At 47.4% G+C, this 17,323-nt stretch overlaps 2 protein-coding genes across 4 annotated transcripts in view; one reads left to right on the forward strand and one right to left on the reverse strand.

The window, feature by feature from the left end:
• Positions 1–5,869, reverse strand: part of ADAMTS10 (ADAM metallopeptidase with thrombospondin type 1 motif 10) — a 58,531-nt gene extending 52,662 nt beyond the window's left edge. The window contains exon 1 of the mRNA XM_056337600.1: positions 5,586–5,869. The gene's annotated coding sequence lies outside the window, so the exon portion shown is untranslated. The remainder of the gene's footprint in view (positions 1–5,585) is intronic.
• Positions 5,870–10,587: 4,718 nt separating this feature from the next.
• LOC130148768 (tyrosine-protein kinase ZAP-70) overlaps positions 10,588–17,323 on the forward strand; it is a 28,847-nt gene continuing 22,111 nt past the window's right edge. Inside the window, exon 1 of one of the 3 annotated variants that reach the window (XM_056337712.1) lies at positions 10,588–10,804. In XM_056337712.1, the coding sequence (XP_056193687.1) occupies positions 10,645–10,804 (160 nt within the window). In that variant the 5' untranslated portion in view covers positions 10,588–10,644. The remainder of the gene's footprint in view (positions 10,805–17,323) is intronic. The other 2 variants (XM_056337713.1, XM_056337714.1) reach the window with 2 other exon arrangements.

Here is a 17,323-nt window from a genome sequence, read left to right on the forward strand (position 1 = left end):
GGCAGCGTGAGCCCCGAGGCTGAGCCCAAATCTAGTGCTAGACCAGTCAACTTCAGCCAGATGTAAGGTGGGTACCGAGCAACTCAGTGCTCCCAGCTTAGTCTTCTTTTGCTTTAAGGAGATGGCTCCACCAAGCAGGTCCACTTTCAGATGGGACTTATGCAATAGTTTGGAGCCGCTCCATGTGACCCAGACTTGCTGGCCCCCTGCCACCACTCTCCTTGCTGGCTTCAGCCATGCACAAAACAGCAGAATTAAAAAGACAACCAAGCAGTCATTAAAAGAACATGCATCTTGCCTGCTATACAGTGCCCCTGTCAGCTACATACAGGCACCATGCATGTAAATATGCATGTGTCATTCACATGCATACTGACCACAACTGCAGCTGCTTGACACACACTATCTGTATGAGGAGACAGGCACATCTGTGTTCGGTACCCACACACCCCTCTGCATGGCATCATGTACTACTGATACTGCTGAGTATGCCGCGTGCAAATACTGTTTTTATATCTGGCATCTCCATGCCTGTGTGACTGCCTCCTGCCTTTGTAAAGCTACCCCTTCTCTCTGCAGGGTTCAGTGCAGCCAGGAGAGAATCCAGATCTCCTGAGCCTCTGCACAAGCAGCTCCCTCCCTGTGCTCCTACTGTTCCCCCTGCACCAACATGGAGCAAGCACCGACTCTGCTGTGCTCGGGATGCCAGGAAACTGCCCCAGGCTCTCAGAAGGGCCAGGAGTGCTTGCACCTCTGAGCAGGCAGGGAAGCAGACACAGCCACCACACAGCCAGGCACAGCCATCTGCATCCCAGCAGAGCTGGCTCCGGCAGCAGCCCTTCAGCAGTCTTTGCGCTTACACAACACAGCAACACAAGGCACCAAGCCCTGGGGTTGCATAAAGACAAACACCCTCCTGTGCCAACACTGAACTCCGCTCACCTGCGTAACTGCCACCAGCTCTCTCCAGGAGGGATCTGGTCTGAGAAAGGGATGTGCTGCTTGTCCCAGTTCAGGTAGCAGCACGTTTTATACAGTTATATGTTAAAAGAAGAACCTGTCACAGCTTGCACAAGCGTGGCACCCTAAACTGACTCCTTTGTCAACCTGGCCTTAGGGCAGGGCCATACCTCACACATTTTTAGTGCTAAACCTGTGCTGGGACCCTCTGACAAAGATGTGTCTGGTCATCGGACTGGAAGAGCTATGCTAGAGGGCAGAGCCCCACTACAGCCCCCCTAATCACCTGCCATGCCACATGCATCAATAGCACAGCATGCTCTCATCTGCTGAAGCTGGAAAGACAAGAGAGCCCCACCGAGCTTCCTAAGAAAAGCATGTGAGGTAACTCCTGTTGCCCAGAAGTGCTTGTGACCGTGGGACCTGCAGTGCACACTGCAGATCAGCAGCTCCTTCTACCACCACCATGGCACAGCATCCCCACGGCACAGCAGCGTCTAATGCTGCACCCAGCAATAGCACAGTCCTGGACAGGGAAGGGGATCCACAATATTGACTGTCTCCAGCACTCGTTCCTGATTTGGTCCTGCCAGACTGAATCAAAGAATAACTGAGGTTGGAAGGGATGCAAGAGGGTCTCTTGGTCCCACCCCACTCTCAGAACAGGGTTAACTTTGACATTGGATCAGGTCTGGATCACAAAACTGAGGCTGTCTCAGAGGGTCTTGTACAGAAGTGGCTTGGAGGAAACTCAGTGAGCTGTGGGTGGGACCCTCAAGCAGCAAAGTCAGTTTGGACCACACTGAACTTCCAGAAAACCAGAAACATGCCCTTTCCGAGAAGCGGCTGCATCTTGGTGATACAGAGAAAGGGAAAGAAGCCCTGGCTGGCCAAAGAGGTGGCTCGTCCTGATCTGCTCTACCTACTCTGCTGCCTGCTTGGCTGTGTGCTTCCAGTGCCTTGGGACCGAGACTCCCCCTCTGCAGACGTGCAGGAAGCACTCAGCCTCCCAGGGCACCTCAAGCAGGATAACACAAACACACAGCCTAGCTTCTGCTGCCATCCCTGTAGCCTCCCTGCCTTTCAAAGTCTCCCTGCAAGCAGGTGAAGGCTATTGGCTTCGTTTCACAGCAGGGCAAACCAAGGCAAGCAGTGATTTGGTGACAGCCAAGCAGGCAGTCTGTGGGAGAGCATGGGGACTCCCCCATGCAATCACCCTGGGGCCCCCTTTGTGCAAGGCAGCATGACCATGACAGCAAGCACCCACAGACCCCAAGACACACTACCATGGAGGAACGCGCCAGGGGAGCTCTGCAGCAGGATGAAGTCTTGCAGACCACATCGGGCTATGGACTCCCTCCAGCCCTTACAGATCTGCAGATCATTTCCAGGCTCCGGCTCCCTTAAGCAAGCTCCGTGAGATCTGCTTTGCAGAGTTTATGGGCCCTTTTCCCCCTCCCCGCAGGTTCTCTGTTCAGGAAAACATATGGCCCAGATGGTTTGGATTTGATGGGGTATGGCAGGGTGCAACAGAAAATATGCCGACTCACAGGCATGTGTGGCTTCCTAACGAGGAAGCTGCAGCCCAGAGGCCAACGAGTAAATTTCTCTGTGCCCAGCCACAGAGGAGTTGCCTTCGTTCATGGCCAGGGAATGAAGAGCCACTAACCCTAGGAGGACTGAACTCATCTTTTGCACTGTGGTTTTGACTGAAGCTACTTTGGGGTGAAGTCTTGGTCCTGTTGAGGTCAGTGGCACAACGCCCACAGCAGGAGGCCAGGATTTCACCCGTGACTTCAGCTCAGCTGGAACCAACATTTACGAATGTTTGAGTTCAGAAGGATTTGCAGAACTGCACAGGAACAGATTCATTTTAACTCATTTTCCCTTTAAAAATTAAGCTACAATGGAAGAGTAGGAAACACAATAGCAATAATGGTGGGTTGGGATGATAAACAGAAGAGTAAAGACGCTCAACAGTCAGACATGGCATACCCCAAGCATTCCTTTCCCAGCCTGGGAGAACGCAGAAGGTAAGACAGGAACAGCAATGGAGCAGCCAGATGGGGACCCTGCACTTAACATGTGCCACTGACATTGCTCCACTGAAGTCAGATGGAGATTAAATATTTTGGCAGTGTTTCTCAGTGGAGAATCTCCCAGTTCTTGAATTGGTTGCAGACTTAATTGAAGTCACTCACAGTAACCAAGTTGGGAAAATTTGCTTTGTTGGTGTCCCTTTAAAACCTCCTTCAGTGTTGAAAAATGAGCCTGTACCCAGGCTGGTGGTTTTCCATGTTTCTCACTCCCTAATCACTGCATGAGATCCGACCTGCTTAGAGATTCCCAGGAAACATTTGTAACTACTCGCCCCGCAAACATTTCCTATGGTGGAAGGGTCAAGCAAAGATCTTTCTGACTTGCATATCTTCAGCACATCTGAGCTGACATCATCCAAATCACTAGTGATTTTTTTCTGAAAACTTGACAAATTTGGTCCAAATTTTGTTTGTTTTAAGTTCATTTGTGTTAACTTGAGATCTAGGCAGGACAGGACGTGACAAACACATCCTGCGGTGTTTCTGGCTTAGAATGAACTAATTGCTGGAAACTTGGCAAGAAAAGTGGTTTCTGGAGTTGGGGGTTTCGGATAAGCGTTAGATAAGTGCCTGAACATAATCATCCCCTGGGTGGGCCTGATGCAACCTGCGCTGAAAAGCCCTCCATGGAGCCACTCCTTTGGGCAGCTGAGCCCACGCTGTCGCTGGACCAGGGCTTCACAGGACGATAAGCACTTACGGCTCCCAGGAACAGTCTCTGGGTGGCCTGGAGCCATCCGTGATAACTGAGCCTCTCAGGTTACAGGTTTGCAGGTTGGTCCTTAAAAGGCCTCTTGCATGACTAGCAGACACTGTTTATGTTGAGCAGGCGATACCTTCCCTTAGGGCTACGCTCTACCCCATCAACGGCTTTAGTCCCAGCTTATCAGGGTCTTCCTCTGCCAAATGAAACAGTTCAGCCCCTCAGTCTTATCTGGGAAAAGCATGATTTACAGGAGATGACAGGACCTTTCCCATTCCACCCAACAAGCAGCTGCTCAGGGAATGCAACTGGAGACACACCAACGAGCGCTGGAGGTTTCAGGGTTCTAAGGAGGAGAAGGGAAGGAGAGGGTGCTGCCATGGGGCGAAGCAGGAACAACGGGAAGCCAAGGATGGAGCAACTGGAGCACTCTGCATGTTCCATATATGGAGAAACTCCGTGACACTGAAACAACCTCCAAAGAACTGGAGGAAGCCTCACTGTTGGATGCATTTCAGACTAGTCTGGGCAAAGCTATGGCGAGCAGAGGCTGGAGAATTACCTGGGCCCCCAACAAAGAATTCCCCCTTCTACCGTCTGCAGTGTGTGGGGAGAACAGAAATGAACAAAGACTTCAAAAATCTTCCTGCTATCACCTGTCATGCACTAGATCGCACTCTGTCACCACGTGAGCTCTGCTAACAAGCATATTAACAAGCAGAATAAGAAACAGATCTCTAGTGTGGCTGAGCTATCTCCAGCCAATATGGGCATCATCGAGGACTGAAACGGGAAAACAAACGTCCCCTGAGGTTTTCATCCCTGCATATGCTTGACCAGAAAAGTCCCCAAAACCGAGCTTCCGCGTGAAATTTTAAATTTTGCCGCGCAGCTGCAGCTGGCGCTGAAGCAGGGTACCTGCCCCGGAGCGTGGCTCCGACCAGCGCAGCTCCACGCTTCCCTCCTGGTTGATTCTTCCCTTCTGGAAGATATCTGCCAAGGTTATTTTATAAACTCCTTTCTATTTATAGCACAGCTCCTTCAGCTCTAATGAGATAATCTTCTGGCATCTCACCATCACTAATACTTACTTTGATGTTTAAAATAACATGTTCTGAGGAATTGATCTTTTTAAAAACCCCCACCTTTAAAACATAATCAAAGCAAAGAAATATATGACTAGTGCAACAGGGCCAAATGCCTGGTGATGCACACAAAGTTAATGACATTGCAACTTTTTCAGGGCAGACAGTTTATAATACTCTGACCGCATCGTACAGGAGGGAAAGAGGCATTGGCAGCTCCTGAAGATGGAGAGAGACAGCAAAAGAGGGAGAGGGAGCCCAATATGTGTTTATTCTCAGGAATGAAGACAGCAAGGAACGTATAATTCTGCAACAGGGATTATAGCTGTTGCTTTCTGTAATTGAGAGTTTCGTCCATGGCAGCTCTGCCTAAGATAATTAGATTTTAGAGCAGCAAACATGCAATCAGATAGCTTAATGCAATAAAAAAGTGGAGTGGTGTGGGGATAGGGGAGGCGAGGGAGACAGCGCTCGAGTGCAGATGCCTGACTCCTGCTGCCTGCAGACACTTTGAAACACAACCCTGCGTTTTTATGGAAACTCTGAATGTTGGAGAAGGGTGAACATGGTTTTCATTCTCATAAATGTTTTTCCAGCGTGCAGTGCTCTTCGGGCTCATTCCTTCTCCAGGGAGACGGTTCTGATTTCAAAGAACATTTGCGTTCCCTCCACCCTAGACCACCCCACTCCAACCTCAAAGAGTCTTCTCTGGAAAAATTATTTTAAAGAGTGTTTTACCTTTTCTAGTGTTTTCCCTTCTTTCTTCTTTTTCCCCTTTTAATTCCTTGAGCTTCTTTTTTTTTTTTTTCTTTTTCCAAGCAGCAGCCAAAAGCTTCTCTCTCCCCCTCAGTCCTGCGCGTGTCAGAAACTTTCCAGGCTGAGGGTTTATGTCGCCTTCCTCAATAACCTTCTTCTGTCAGACCCAGGCAGTGCTGCAGCTAGAGGCTTTTCTAAAAAGTCTCCTTTCAGGAAGTGAGCAGTAATAAGAGAGCGGCTTGGAGGCAGCATGTATAGGGGCTGCTAAAAAAAAAAAAAAAAAAAAAAAAAAAAAAAAAAAGAAAGAAAGAAAAAAAAAAACTTGCTCAGGAATTTTGCCAGGATTATCCCAAAAAAAAAAAAATCCCCAAACCCACAAGGCTGTAAAAGTCCCGCCCTGACTGCTGACATCAGTGCAGAAGGCAGGTCTTGCCTGCAACAGTATAAAACTAATCAGCTCAGCCTTTCTGCAAAGGAGCAGGCACTGATCTCCCCCGAGCTGCCCCTGACACCCAGAGCCCCAAGGCAGACGGCTCCCTAGCCGATAAAACATCCCAATAAAAGCGATAAAGCAAAGAGGTCATGCTGAGGTGGCAGACAGCAGACAAAACAGATAGAGCAAGCCAGGATTTTTGTTTTTCCCCAACAAACAACACTCCCATCCTTCATTTTAAGCTGCTTTTAAAAAGCCAGTGCATGTCTGATGAAATGGCCTTAACAAAGGCAGCTGTGCTCTACAGTAATGTTAAGTATTGGCTTTAAATTTAAAAAAGCCCTCAAGAATTTGCTAATGTTTTAAGAAGTCCCTTCCCTCCCAAGTTACATCATTTTTGCCCTGCTGGCTCTTGTGATGCCATAGTTTCTCTTGTTCTGCTGCCACCGTGGAGTGTCCCACAGAGGACAATACATTTCTAAAGTAAAGAATAAACACTGCAAATAATAAAATACTGCTTGTTTAAAAACAAAGCCCTCTCAGGACACATAAAACAATAAGAAACAATAAAAGGGCAGGAGCTCATTTCCTTTTGAAGTTGTCTTTGAGATTAGAAAGCTGGACGTGTAAGCCTTGGTAAAGAGAGAATTACCTGGCAAATACGATAAAAACAGGCTCTTCCAAATTGCCACGCGCTGCCTTGCTCCGGACACAGAGAGGGGCCCTGGGAAGGACACCAGGAAAGGATGGCAACGCCAGGCAGGGGACCTCCCGCCTCAGCCCATCTCTGGGGACAGAGGGACCCCAAAACCACCCTCAAGGAGCCTTTTAGTATAAAAGGACTTGAGCAAAGAGTAAGGGCCTGAAAAGTTGCCAGGGGCAGATGTAAGCTAAATCTTAGACTAAGGTCCCTGAACATGAGATCCCTCTGCCCAGGAGCAGATTGAAGGGGAGAGCTCTGGGAGGGGGCTAGAGGGTCTGCAGCCCTGTGAAGCGTGGCGTGAATGCAGGACAGCCAGCCCCTCGAGACTGCATGTCCTGCCGTGGCCCTTCTAAGTACCAAATTGCCAAATCCACAGGACCCAGCCCTGGGGCTGGCCTGAGCAGCCAGGGCTCTTGGCGATGGTCCTGGGTGCCACCCAGGCTGACCCAGCACTCGTCTGTAACCGTCTGACCATTAGATGGGAATGGAGAAAGAAAAAGCCACAAAGACCTGGCCAGCCCTACATCCTAATCGGATGCCGGCCATGACATGCGTAAGAAAATGGCTTAAGAAAAAAGCAAGAAGCTGTGGTACTTTGTGGTATAACCTCCTACATCCTCTACTATTAGTAAATGAAGTGCAGGGCTAAACCTAAGCCAGAAGCTGTGTCTTTGCATTTAACAGCCATAATTCATTTTCTTCCATGAATTAGTGTAAACTCCTATTGAAGCCCCGTGTGCTCCACTCCTTGCATGGAGCAGCAGTGACCTGAGCAGATGCCTGGGAGGGACCTGCTGAGCCTCTGCTGGTCTCAAAGTGTTGCCTGGTAGGTGTGCTCTTCCTAATAGCCCTGAGAAAACAAGGAAGGCATCCTTTGCTCTGAGGAGGAGATGCCTGATGGTGAGACTCACAGCCCCCAGCTCTACTCCCGGTGCTACCCCAGCCCCCGGGGCATCCCCACACCGGCACAAGGGCCACCCTTCCTTGCAGGGTTAGACTGGAAAGGCCTGGCTCTCGGTTTCAAAACTGACTTCAAACGGACTGCAATTGCTAGGCTGGATTTTTGGCCAGTTCCCTGGCTGGGTGGAAAGAGTGGTTTCCTTCCTCTCCAAGCCATGCTAGCCATTGTCTGAGCCCCCAAAGCACATACATAAAAGAGCAGCTAAACAAAGTATTTGGGGTTTAATTGAATGGTGCTGCTTCTGGCCAGGGAAAAAACTAATTGCTCAAAGCGTGGCGTGGTGCCATAGCAGGGGCTTTCTGTTTGCTGAGCTTGTCTCCAAACACACTTGCCGAGTAATGGAGAGGGACTGAGGTGCAGATGCCCATCTTCCCTGCCCAGCAGCAAGTGGCTTGGTGCTGCCTGCCTCTCGCCCTTCCCAGGAGAGTCCCTAGTCTCTCCTGGACAGTAAATACAGTGTTACAGACTCCCGACATACAAGGACATACAATCTGTGTGCTTGGGGCCAACTCCCCCAGCCCTGTACCCAAAACTAGTACTGCCCCGAGGACCCTCTCATACTCATACCAGGTCAGCTCAAAAACTAGGTCTTACTCCAGTCTCGACTTGTCTCTGAAGGGCTGATGGAGCCACCTCAGCTGTACACACTTTCCCAAGCCAAGGCCTCCATCACCTGCACAAGAGCCTAGATAATGGGGAAAAGTAAAGTGACCATCAGATACTCACAGAAAACAGGCAGAGGGTACTGGAATCTGCCTGAAAAAACGGGTTTCACAGGCAACCGATGGCCACTACAACTCATCTTCAAATCAAACAGTGCCAGCCAGTTCCTCTTTCTAGGATAAGGATGGATTTCCAAGAGACACTTTAAATCCCCTCCTTCCAGCTCCCCTGCATCCTCACTTACTCCTGGGATGGAGGGGAGCCCCGTGCTCAGCACAGCACCAGAACCAGTGACACTGCACCCTCCTGTGGCTACACACGGCAGAGGCAGCACTCTTGGATGCTGCGAGGTCCGGGCTCAGCACCAGGCTGGTAGAAACCCTGCAGGGATGATGTGCTGAACCCCGGGGAAGCACAAAGAGCAATGCTTTCAGGCAGACTTGGTGCCATCACTTCTCGGTGGTGCTGGCTGAAGCCCAAATGCATCCAGCTTGCACGACACTGAGGCCAATGCTCATTTTAAGGCTTGTAAGGCTGCAAACTCTGTCCTGGTTGCCATTGAAACACATAGGGAATGATGCTGAGGCCTGATGAGATAATTTTGTATAGCCATTTTGTACATAAAATAAAAATTTCTCTCTCTTGCTATGTCTAAACTGCAGGGCCTGGGCAAAGTTCCCAGCTCTGGCTCTACATCACAGCCTGGCCCCAAGTCCATGTTGGGACTAGCTCCTTGGCCACAGACTAACCCTTTTTATGGTTGTACAGTACCTAACACAACGACGCTCCATTCAGTCTTTTAGCTACTGCTGTAATAAACAAATGACACTGCTCTGTTTGTAGCCCAAATACTGCAGGTTGAGAATCTGCAAGTGAAATCAACTGTAAACAAACATTTTTGTCTTTCCACTAGCGTAGAGACATGAAAACTAATTGCCCAACAGTAAAATTCAATTTAATTAATCCCAGGTGTTAGATAAAGCTTGAAGGAGCCACTGCTCGCTTTGAAAGAACAGCTGTCAAAAAGCAATTATCAAGATCATTGTACATCACCTAAACTTTGTGGGGATTTTGGGCAAAGGACAAATGTGCAGGTGAGCCTTGCTGAGGGCTCAGGACTGAGAGCTCTCCACTTGCACCGCAAGGCTGGGTGTGTTGGGATGCTGCCTTTTCAGTGTTGTAAACTGCCTAAGTGACTCATCCCTTCTATCTCAGGATCTCACCTTGTCCTTGGAAAAACCTTTAATATGGATTTCTGAGTAAACATCAACAGCTCTATGTCAAAATGTAAACAAAGGGCCCCTCAAGTGGGATTTGGCAATGAAATGCCATACAGGTGAGTAATGCTCAGGGAGAGCTTGTGTTTTGCATGTATCTAACCTTACTACTACATGTTTTTATTCCAATCAGTCTTGACATCAGCAACCTCAACTTGCCACGATCATGGTCCCAGTCCTTTTTCTTTTAGTCCTAATTCTTTTACAGTATAGTCTTCTGGTTTTCTGCCTGCAACAGTGAGACACTTTGGGATTCTCCATTGATCTCACTGGGGCACCTCTTTGGATTCAGCAGAAAGATGAGATGTCAGGCACTGCAGCCTTTCTCCCCAGCTACCAAGAGATGGCCCTGAAAACACTGACCCTTCACCCATCTCTCTTCTGGAAAGGGAGACATGCCCCTGAGGAGCAGCTGATAACCTTGCCAAAAATAAGGTGGAACCAGTGTTGGCTGGTTCCCAGCCCAGCTGTTAGTGTTATGGCCATTTTGGTACTACACAGAGCTGATCAGAAAAGCAGGGCAGGAAAAACAGGCTAGGAGAGGCTTCTTGGGCTACTCAGCCTAGATCTTGACCATCGCAAATCACAACTCCAAAGCAGCCCTACACAGAGGGCCTTTCTCAGGCCTTTCTCTTTTCTCTGGCCTGGATATAGAAAATCCAAAGAAATTAAAGCTCTCCTTACTGCCTTGTGACTTCCAAGGGACAGAGATACGCATGCAAAAAGCATCATTTTCCCCATGAACATCTGTTCAACAGGCAAAAGGAGAGCTTTGCTCTCCAGGCAACGTCTTCCCCCAACACATTTATTTAAATAATGACAGCTCTTCGCCACCTTCCTCTGGTTTGTTTTCTTCCACAGAAGACCCATGCCCTGGCACTGAGGAGGTCTAAGAGCTCTTTCAGTCTTCAGAGCCACACAGCTTTTATTTTCTCTTCTTTCCTTTCCTGTGCAACAAGGAAATAGGTCACATTTCAAAGAAACCAGCGAACGGAGGTTAGCAAATGCCAGATAGCTCACTGGATGGTGTGGCCCGTTCCCCTCATCTTCCAAAACTGGCACATTTCTCACTTGCCAAAGAACATTTTCCTCCTCCTTTCCTTTCTTTCTTCAAAATTTCTGTAACGAAGCCCTGTCAACCCATCCTGCTCATCGGCAAACCAGGTAAGAGGCACTTTTTTTTTTTCTGGCAGTATCTTCGGTAGCTGTTATACGACATGGCTGCTTTGTTCCTAGTCTCGTACCTTTCTGCACATCCCGGTAGTATCAAGGGTTTAGTGGCAGGAGGGAAGATCCTGTGAAACATTTGTGTTGATAGGCCTAGATTAATCCACCGTGCAACTGCTCTAGCTTTTCTACTGATTACTCCATTGGTTCAAGAAAATAAATGGTGTAAGTTAGGGGGCATCATATTCTTTTTGAAGTGTGTGTGGGGTTCAGATAAGTCCGAAGATGCTGAAATGATGGCTTGTAGCCCAATATTTGGGCCAGCCATTCTCTTCCCTCCACCTCTGGACACAACATCAAAACTTGTCTCCTCTTGAAGTTTCTCTTTAAACTGCCTGCAAGCCTCAGTGGCAATGTGGCAAGACTTAGGATACCTGGCACCTGCTGAATAATGCTCCAAACACTTGAGAAGGACTTCTGAGATTTCCTACTGACAAATGTAACAGCAAATATACTCAAAAACAGAGGCCTCGGGTGAACTCACATTTACTTCCTATAATTTCTTTGTCATCTCGCCTGTTACTGCTCTGCACTTTCTGTGCAAACAGGCACAGTTCCAAGTCCCATCAATTCACGCATAGTCCGTGGTGTTATGGAAGAAACTAGAACAAAGGAAAGTTGAGATTAAACCTCAGAAAACATTTCCTAACAGGCTGATCTATTAGACTGTGGAATAAATGCCGCAGGGACGCAAGGGAAACCCATCACATGGGCAGAACTGGAGAGGGGACTGCAGAAGGGATCAGGCAGAAGGCTCCTTTGCTGGCAGGGGGATGAACAATCTGAGCTACAAGGTTATGTTTTCTGATATATTTATGATTTTTGTATTTTCAACCTTTCATCATTCTTTTTCCTCTTGAGAAGGGGAGGGACTGAAACCTCTGAAAAGCTTGCTGATGCTCTCAGCAATAGGATTTCCTAAAGAAACATGGATGACACCACAGTAGTATTTAGAATCCAGGCATAAATGCACATGGGTGTTTAGTGACTTCAAAAGTTAATTCCCATTAAGACTTAAACCAGAAAGAAGGTTCCCTGAAAACTCTCACAGAGCAAAGATTATGCCACAGTCTCTGTACTGCCCTGTAAGGCAACCAGCTTCACAAAGAGGAGAAAAACCTTTGAAATACCAGGCTCTGTACATGACCTAAGCCCACTCAATCAGCTACATAAAACTTGGCTTGAGCAGCAAGTCTGAGAGAGCCAATGCAGTCAGAAAGGACAACAGATGTATTGGTTAAGCCAAGCTTTGACTCACACAAGCCCCAAGCAAGTGGGACCAGCAGCATGAAAGCAGAGATGCCAATGGCAAAGGATGCCAGTGAGAAGATTTTTTTTCACCTGTAACAACTGTGTGGGTCTGAGTTGAGTAACATGACTGGGAACAGAAGGATGCATGAGGCTGCTGTTAGCAGGGCAAGCACTATCAATGGCATTGCAGAAAATTAATCTGGAGGGCTGGAAATACACAAAAGTGCAGACAGCTGTTACCAAGTACTTTAAAGCCCTGTACACTTTGTTTAGCACTTGCTTTCCCAGGAACCTCTAACTCATACAGTAGCATTAGATGGGCAGAGTAGGTTAGGAATTACAGTATACTACTTGTTTAGTCCTTTCCTCACCAGTGCAGGAATATGCATTTGTAAACAGAGTTTTGATCACCAAATGTGCTTACTTAAGTCTGGTAATATCCCCAGAGGTGCCGGGAAAGGCCCTGCTGGGTGTGGAATTGAATGGGCACAGCAGAGACTGGGGCCAGGCTGGAGAGCCTGGAACAGAAGACAGATACCAGGGGCCATGGAGAACATGGGCAGCTTTCTACAAACTCCATACAGAGCCAGCAAAGTTTAGCCACTGTAAGGGAAGTAGTAAGGAAAAAGCATGAACTGCGGTCTTAGATAACTCTGCTTCCCTAAATCCTATTAAAATAATTAGAACAAAAAGCCTTTGCTGTTATTTGTAATAAACAAAAAGCCCTGTGCAGATCTAGCCCGCTATTTCTCTATGCCTCAGTTTTATACTTGGAAACTAGAGATAAGAAGCTGCTTGTTAGTGGAGCATTTCAACACTCAGAACAGACCTTTTCACATAGGAAATGACTGATTGTGAATGCAAACTTCCACTACCATTTGCACGTCACACACTTTGCTCAAATCTGGTTACCTGCAAACACATGCTTACCCTTCAGAGCTAATAAGCTTTTGCAAGAGTAGAGCTGGTGAAGTCTAAATCTTTAGCTTCGCCTGCCTCCAGCTGTATTAATTCTTCTCTTCAGCAATTTCCTACGACCATTCTGTAATCCTGCGCAGTCTGAAATTTATATTTAATCCTCATAACATACACAAGTAAAGGAACAGTCTCGCTGTGCTTTGAAAGAACATTCAAAGAAATCCTGAACAGCAGCAAAGAGGCAAAGTTTGCACTCCCACTCTGATGAAGACCTATCAAGACTGTCATTAGCCATCGGGACAATATTTTACACCTGCAGTTTTGGAAGCTCAGCTGGATCTTGTAGAATTCCCCTCCTGGTTGCAGATTAGATTTCAACCTCAGATTCATCTTTTGTCTTTTAAAACTTCAAACAGAACTGATGCTCAATAAATGTTGCTGTCATGTTCCAGATAACTTAGGTTCTGAGCTGTCTTTCTATTTTATTTGCCTAGTTTATAACCTTAAAGCCAGGAGCTGCCAGGTCTGCCAGTGCCATGCCCCTGGCTCCAATCAGACTGTGTGGCTTACCACTGTTCTGGCCCTTTTTTACAAAGCTGGGAAGGTATTTTGTGGGATGTTAAACGTGCTCTTGGCAATACAAGAACCATCTCCCACTTCCCTGTGGCTACTTTAGTGAGTAGCAAGTGCCAAGGAGCAAGTGTGAGGACATGAAGTTCATCACCTAACAGAGCATCTTCAGAAGACCCTGGTGGAAGCATGACCTCAAACCACTTGTGACTATTGAAAGGAACAGGGTTGCTAACTGCCATCATCTCCTAGTTCATGCCAGGGCAGCGTAGCCAAAGACCTAGTTTTATAAGTCACAGAAGGCTGAAGCCTCTCAGCCCAGCCTATGTGACAGTCTTAGGCTTTCAACAGGATCAGGGTGCCTGACTTTCTGCAGTTCTGCTGATCAGTGCCGGCCCCTGCCCTACATTCACTGTGCAGAGGTACCCGAGCTGGCTCAGGGACTGGAAACGCTCAGCTGTGGTCACCCAGTGCAATACTAGTGCAGTATCTTTATAGACAACAGGTGTTAAAAGCAGCCACAGCTACCAAGCACTTCTCCATGCCATTAGCTGGACCCTGCATGAGCACCCGATTCACCCAGGACCTTCTGCAGGTGCATCAGAACACAGGAATCCTCTGCAGCAACCCAGTACTTGGACACTACTCCTAAGTACGCAAAAACCACACTCACAGGACTGAAACTATTAGCAACTGCATAGCTAATCTGGACCTGAAGGGATGGCAGGAGGGTTTATAAATTTGTCTCAGCTGATGACAGAATTACTTTAGCAGGGACAAATGCACATAAGCCATAGAGTACAAATGCTAAAGTTGAAAATTTAGGCAAGGCCTGTCACTTGTACCTTGGGATATATATACATAGCTGTTTTTATTCTGAGTAATCCTGAAGTACATCAGAAAGCAATCACTTCATCTCCTGGGTGCCCCTGAGGGGACAAGACAACACACAATTGTTGCAGTGAGTTAACTCAAACACCTTTAGGGATCTGGCATAGTAAATGAGGTAAGATGCTTCATGTGATGCTGTATTTTTCTGAAAATTCCACAGGATTTTAAAACGGCACAAGAAACCTCAGTTCAGAGCCTCACTGGTCATGATAAAGCATGCATAAAGATGACAAAAAGACTTTTTCCAAGGCCCATCATAGATCATCTAGAAATGCAATGTGCTTGCCGTGATAGGCAGCATAATGTGAAAGTGTGTAACTTGGGAGAACTCCAGCCTGCTGCAGTACTGTGGCATGAGCTCTTCTGCCTCTCAGCTTCCCCAGTTGCAGAAGAGGGATCATCCATGCCATCCCTCAGATGCCTAGAAATCTAGAAGAATTGAAAAGTAGCACATGGGTGTAGAGCACATCCACCATCAGCACACTTTCAAGGACCAAAGTTCTCCTCAACCATGACAAAATCTGGGGTAAAGCCTCGGAAGGCACAGGGAACAGTCCCGGCTCCTAGGAGAACTGCTTGCTATCTGCCAGGTTTTCCAGCTGGCAGCCAGCACTGAAGCACAGCAAGGTTACAAAGCAGATAAGCAATTTTAAAGCTTTCCTAGACACATACTGTGAAAATCCTGTCGCCAAGCATTAAAAGCCTAAAGCACAACACTGAGCCTTCCAGTTCATCTGCCGGGAGCGTTGGCAGGGCTGCTCAGACCTCCACTAGCACTGCAACAGGATGGAGTCAATGGAATGCACTGGATTCTGCCAGGGGCTGCTGGAAGGGTCCTGGGTCAGGCAGCATGGGGATGAGCTGCAAAACTGCAAAGCAGAAATGACTGAGCAGCAAAATAACCCCAGAAAAAGCAGCTTGGTCATGTTATCTGCTAACTATGAGTACACAAGCACCTGGATAATATTAGTGAAAGTAGTCTCAGACCTTATTTCATGAGGATTTGACATTAAAAAAACTTTAAAATCACTCTCTCCAGGCACTTAAGAGTTGTTGCTGCCTGCCACAATTAGCTGGACAGAAAAGCAGATAACAAAACTGGAAGAGATACCAGACCCATTATCTATCAGTCATTGACTCAAATATCAAGCTCAAATCTCAGAAAAAGTCTGTCTGCATCTGATATGCCTAACACAACCACATTTTGCCCACGTTCTCTCGTTCTGGCCAAAAAGAGCAGGAGACTGAAGCCAGCTGAGTATTTTAAGTCCTTAAAGACTTAAAAAAACCACCAACAAACCAACTTAATTTGTGCTTCTGAAAAGCTTCTAAATAATCCCTCAGCAGAAGCCTATTAAGTAAACAAAGTTATGACAGGTTGGGCCAGTAAAGAACAGATTATTTGTTTTTATCCTTGCCTATCTGCTATCCTGCTCCTACCTGCTTCTTCTCCATCTCATTAGAAAACTCCCAGTGTGCAGCTCTGGAGCAGATCACACTGAAATCCAAAAAGTTGTTGAGATTTGTAGGGCAGGTGAAAAGTTAGCAAGAGTAAAAACCATGACCCTTTTCCTGTTAGATGTTTGTGTAGATTCTGAAGATTACTTGTGAAGTTGTACACGTATGGTTTGCCCCTCATTTCTTATCTGAGGAGATTATAATCGTTCATGAGCGGAGCTAAGAAGGTAGAGGTAGGAGTTCCCAGCATAAATATTATATGACAACTACAGCCTTATTTTATTAAGTTAATATAGCCCTAGAGAAGAGTGTGAGACTACACACATTTCTAAAAAACAGTGGAAGAAGCATCCCCCTAAAAATCCTACATCAGATATTCAAGGTCCTGTGGGTATTATTAAGTCAAGCAATAAAGGATGGAGGGGTATCGGCGAGGGTCCTGCTAGAGTCAAACTGTGAAGATGGGTACTCAGCACAGACTCTAGTGCTGTGACTGAGCCGGGAAAAAGAGCCAGAAAGTAGTGCTCCAAGGAACATAATTTTGATGCAGGAACAGACAATAGTCTAGAGGTAAGTCCTGCAGACACAGAAAAATGTGGCAAGAGGTGCCAGAGGCACAGGCAAAATTTTCAGGGGCGTTCAATGCCACCTGCATCTCTCCAAAATCACGTTACAAGGGTAGGGGTTAAACAGCACTGGGCACTTCTGGGAACTCAGCTGGGCCCACGCAGGGCAGGACATGCCCTGCACAGCTGCCAGTGCCCTGGCTTCCCTGGGACCTGGAAGGATTTCCACTTAGTTTCTGCTGAGTGTGCTGAAGAAAAGCTTATTTGCAACTAATTGTTGCTGCCGAGACACACCCGCTATGCAGTGGGCTGCGAGAGCAACAACAACTCTGCCAGCAATGCCCAAACAACTGCCAGGCAAGAACATGGAGCCTGTCCCACCGTGGCTGGATGCGATCCAGCAGCCTAGATGGCTTTGCAGCACGAAGCCCTCTTCCTTGGACCACTGCGTTCTCCTTGGAGAATTTGTTTTGATGGGCTATTGGTAACCCACACACCCCGCTGACAGGGGGAGGTTGCAGGAGGGTGAAGCAGAAGTTATGTGACTAGAAGGTTTTCTGTAAGACAGTGTTAACCCTCTGCTGCTCATTTTAGCGTCTTGGATCCAAGAGGGAAAAGAGGACAGTTGCTTGCAACAGGATGTTCAACTGCAAGGTTAGCTCAAAGATAGTTTTGCTTGGCGGAAAAGTTAAGGAGATGGTGCATTTTGCCCATTTAAGAACAGACTGAGCATGGGTAGCCACTGATTAATGCCCTAAAAACCTCCCGTTGACAGTACAGAAAGGACAAAAGCAAAGAGCTT

The sequence above is a fragment of the Falco biarmicus genome, chromosome 4 (assembly GCF_023638135.1).
Source record: "Falco biarmicus isolate bFalBia1 chromosome 4, bFalBia1.pri, whole genome shotgun sequence".
Classification (NCBI taxonomy): Eukaryota; Metazoa; Chordata; class Aves; order Falconiformes; family Falconidae; genus Falco; species Falco biarmicus.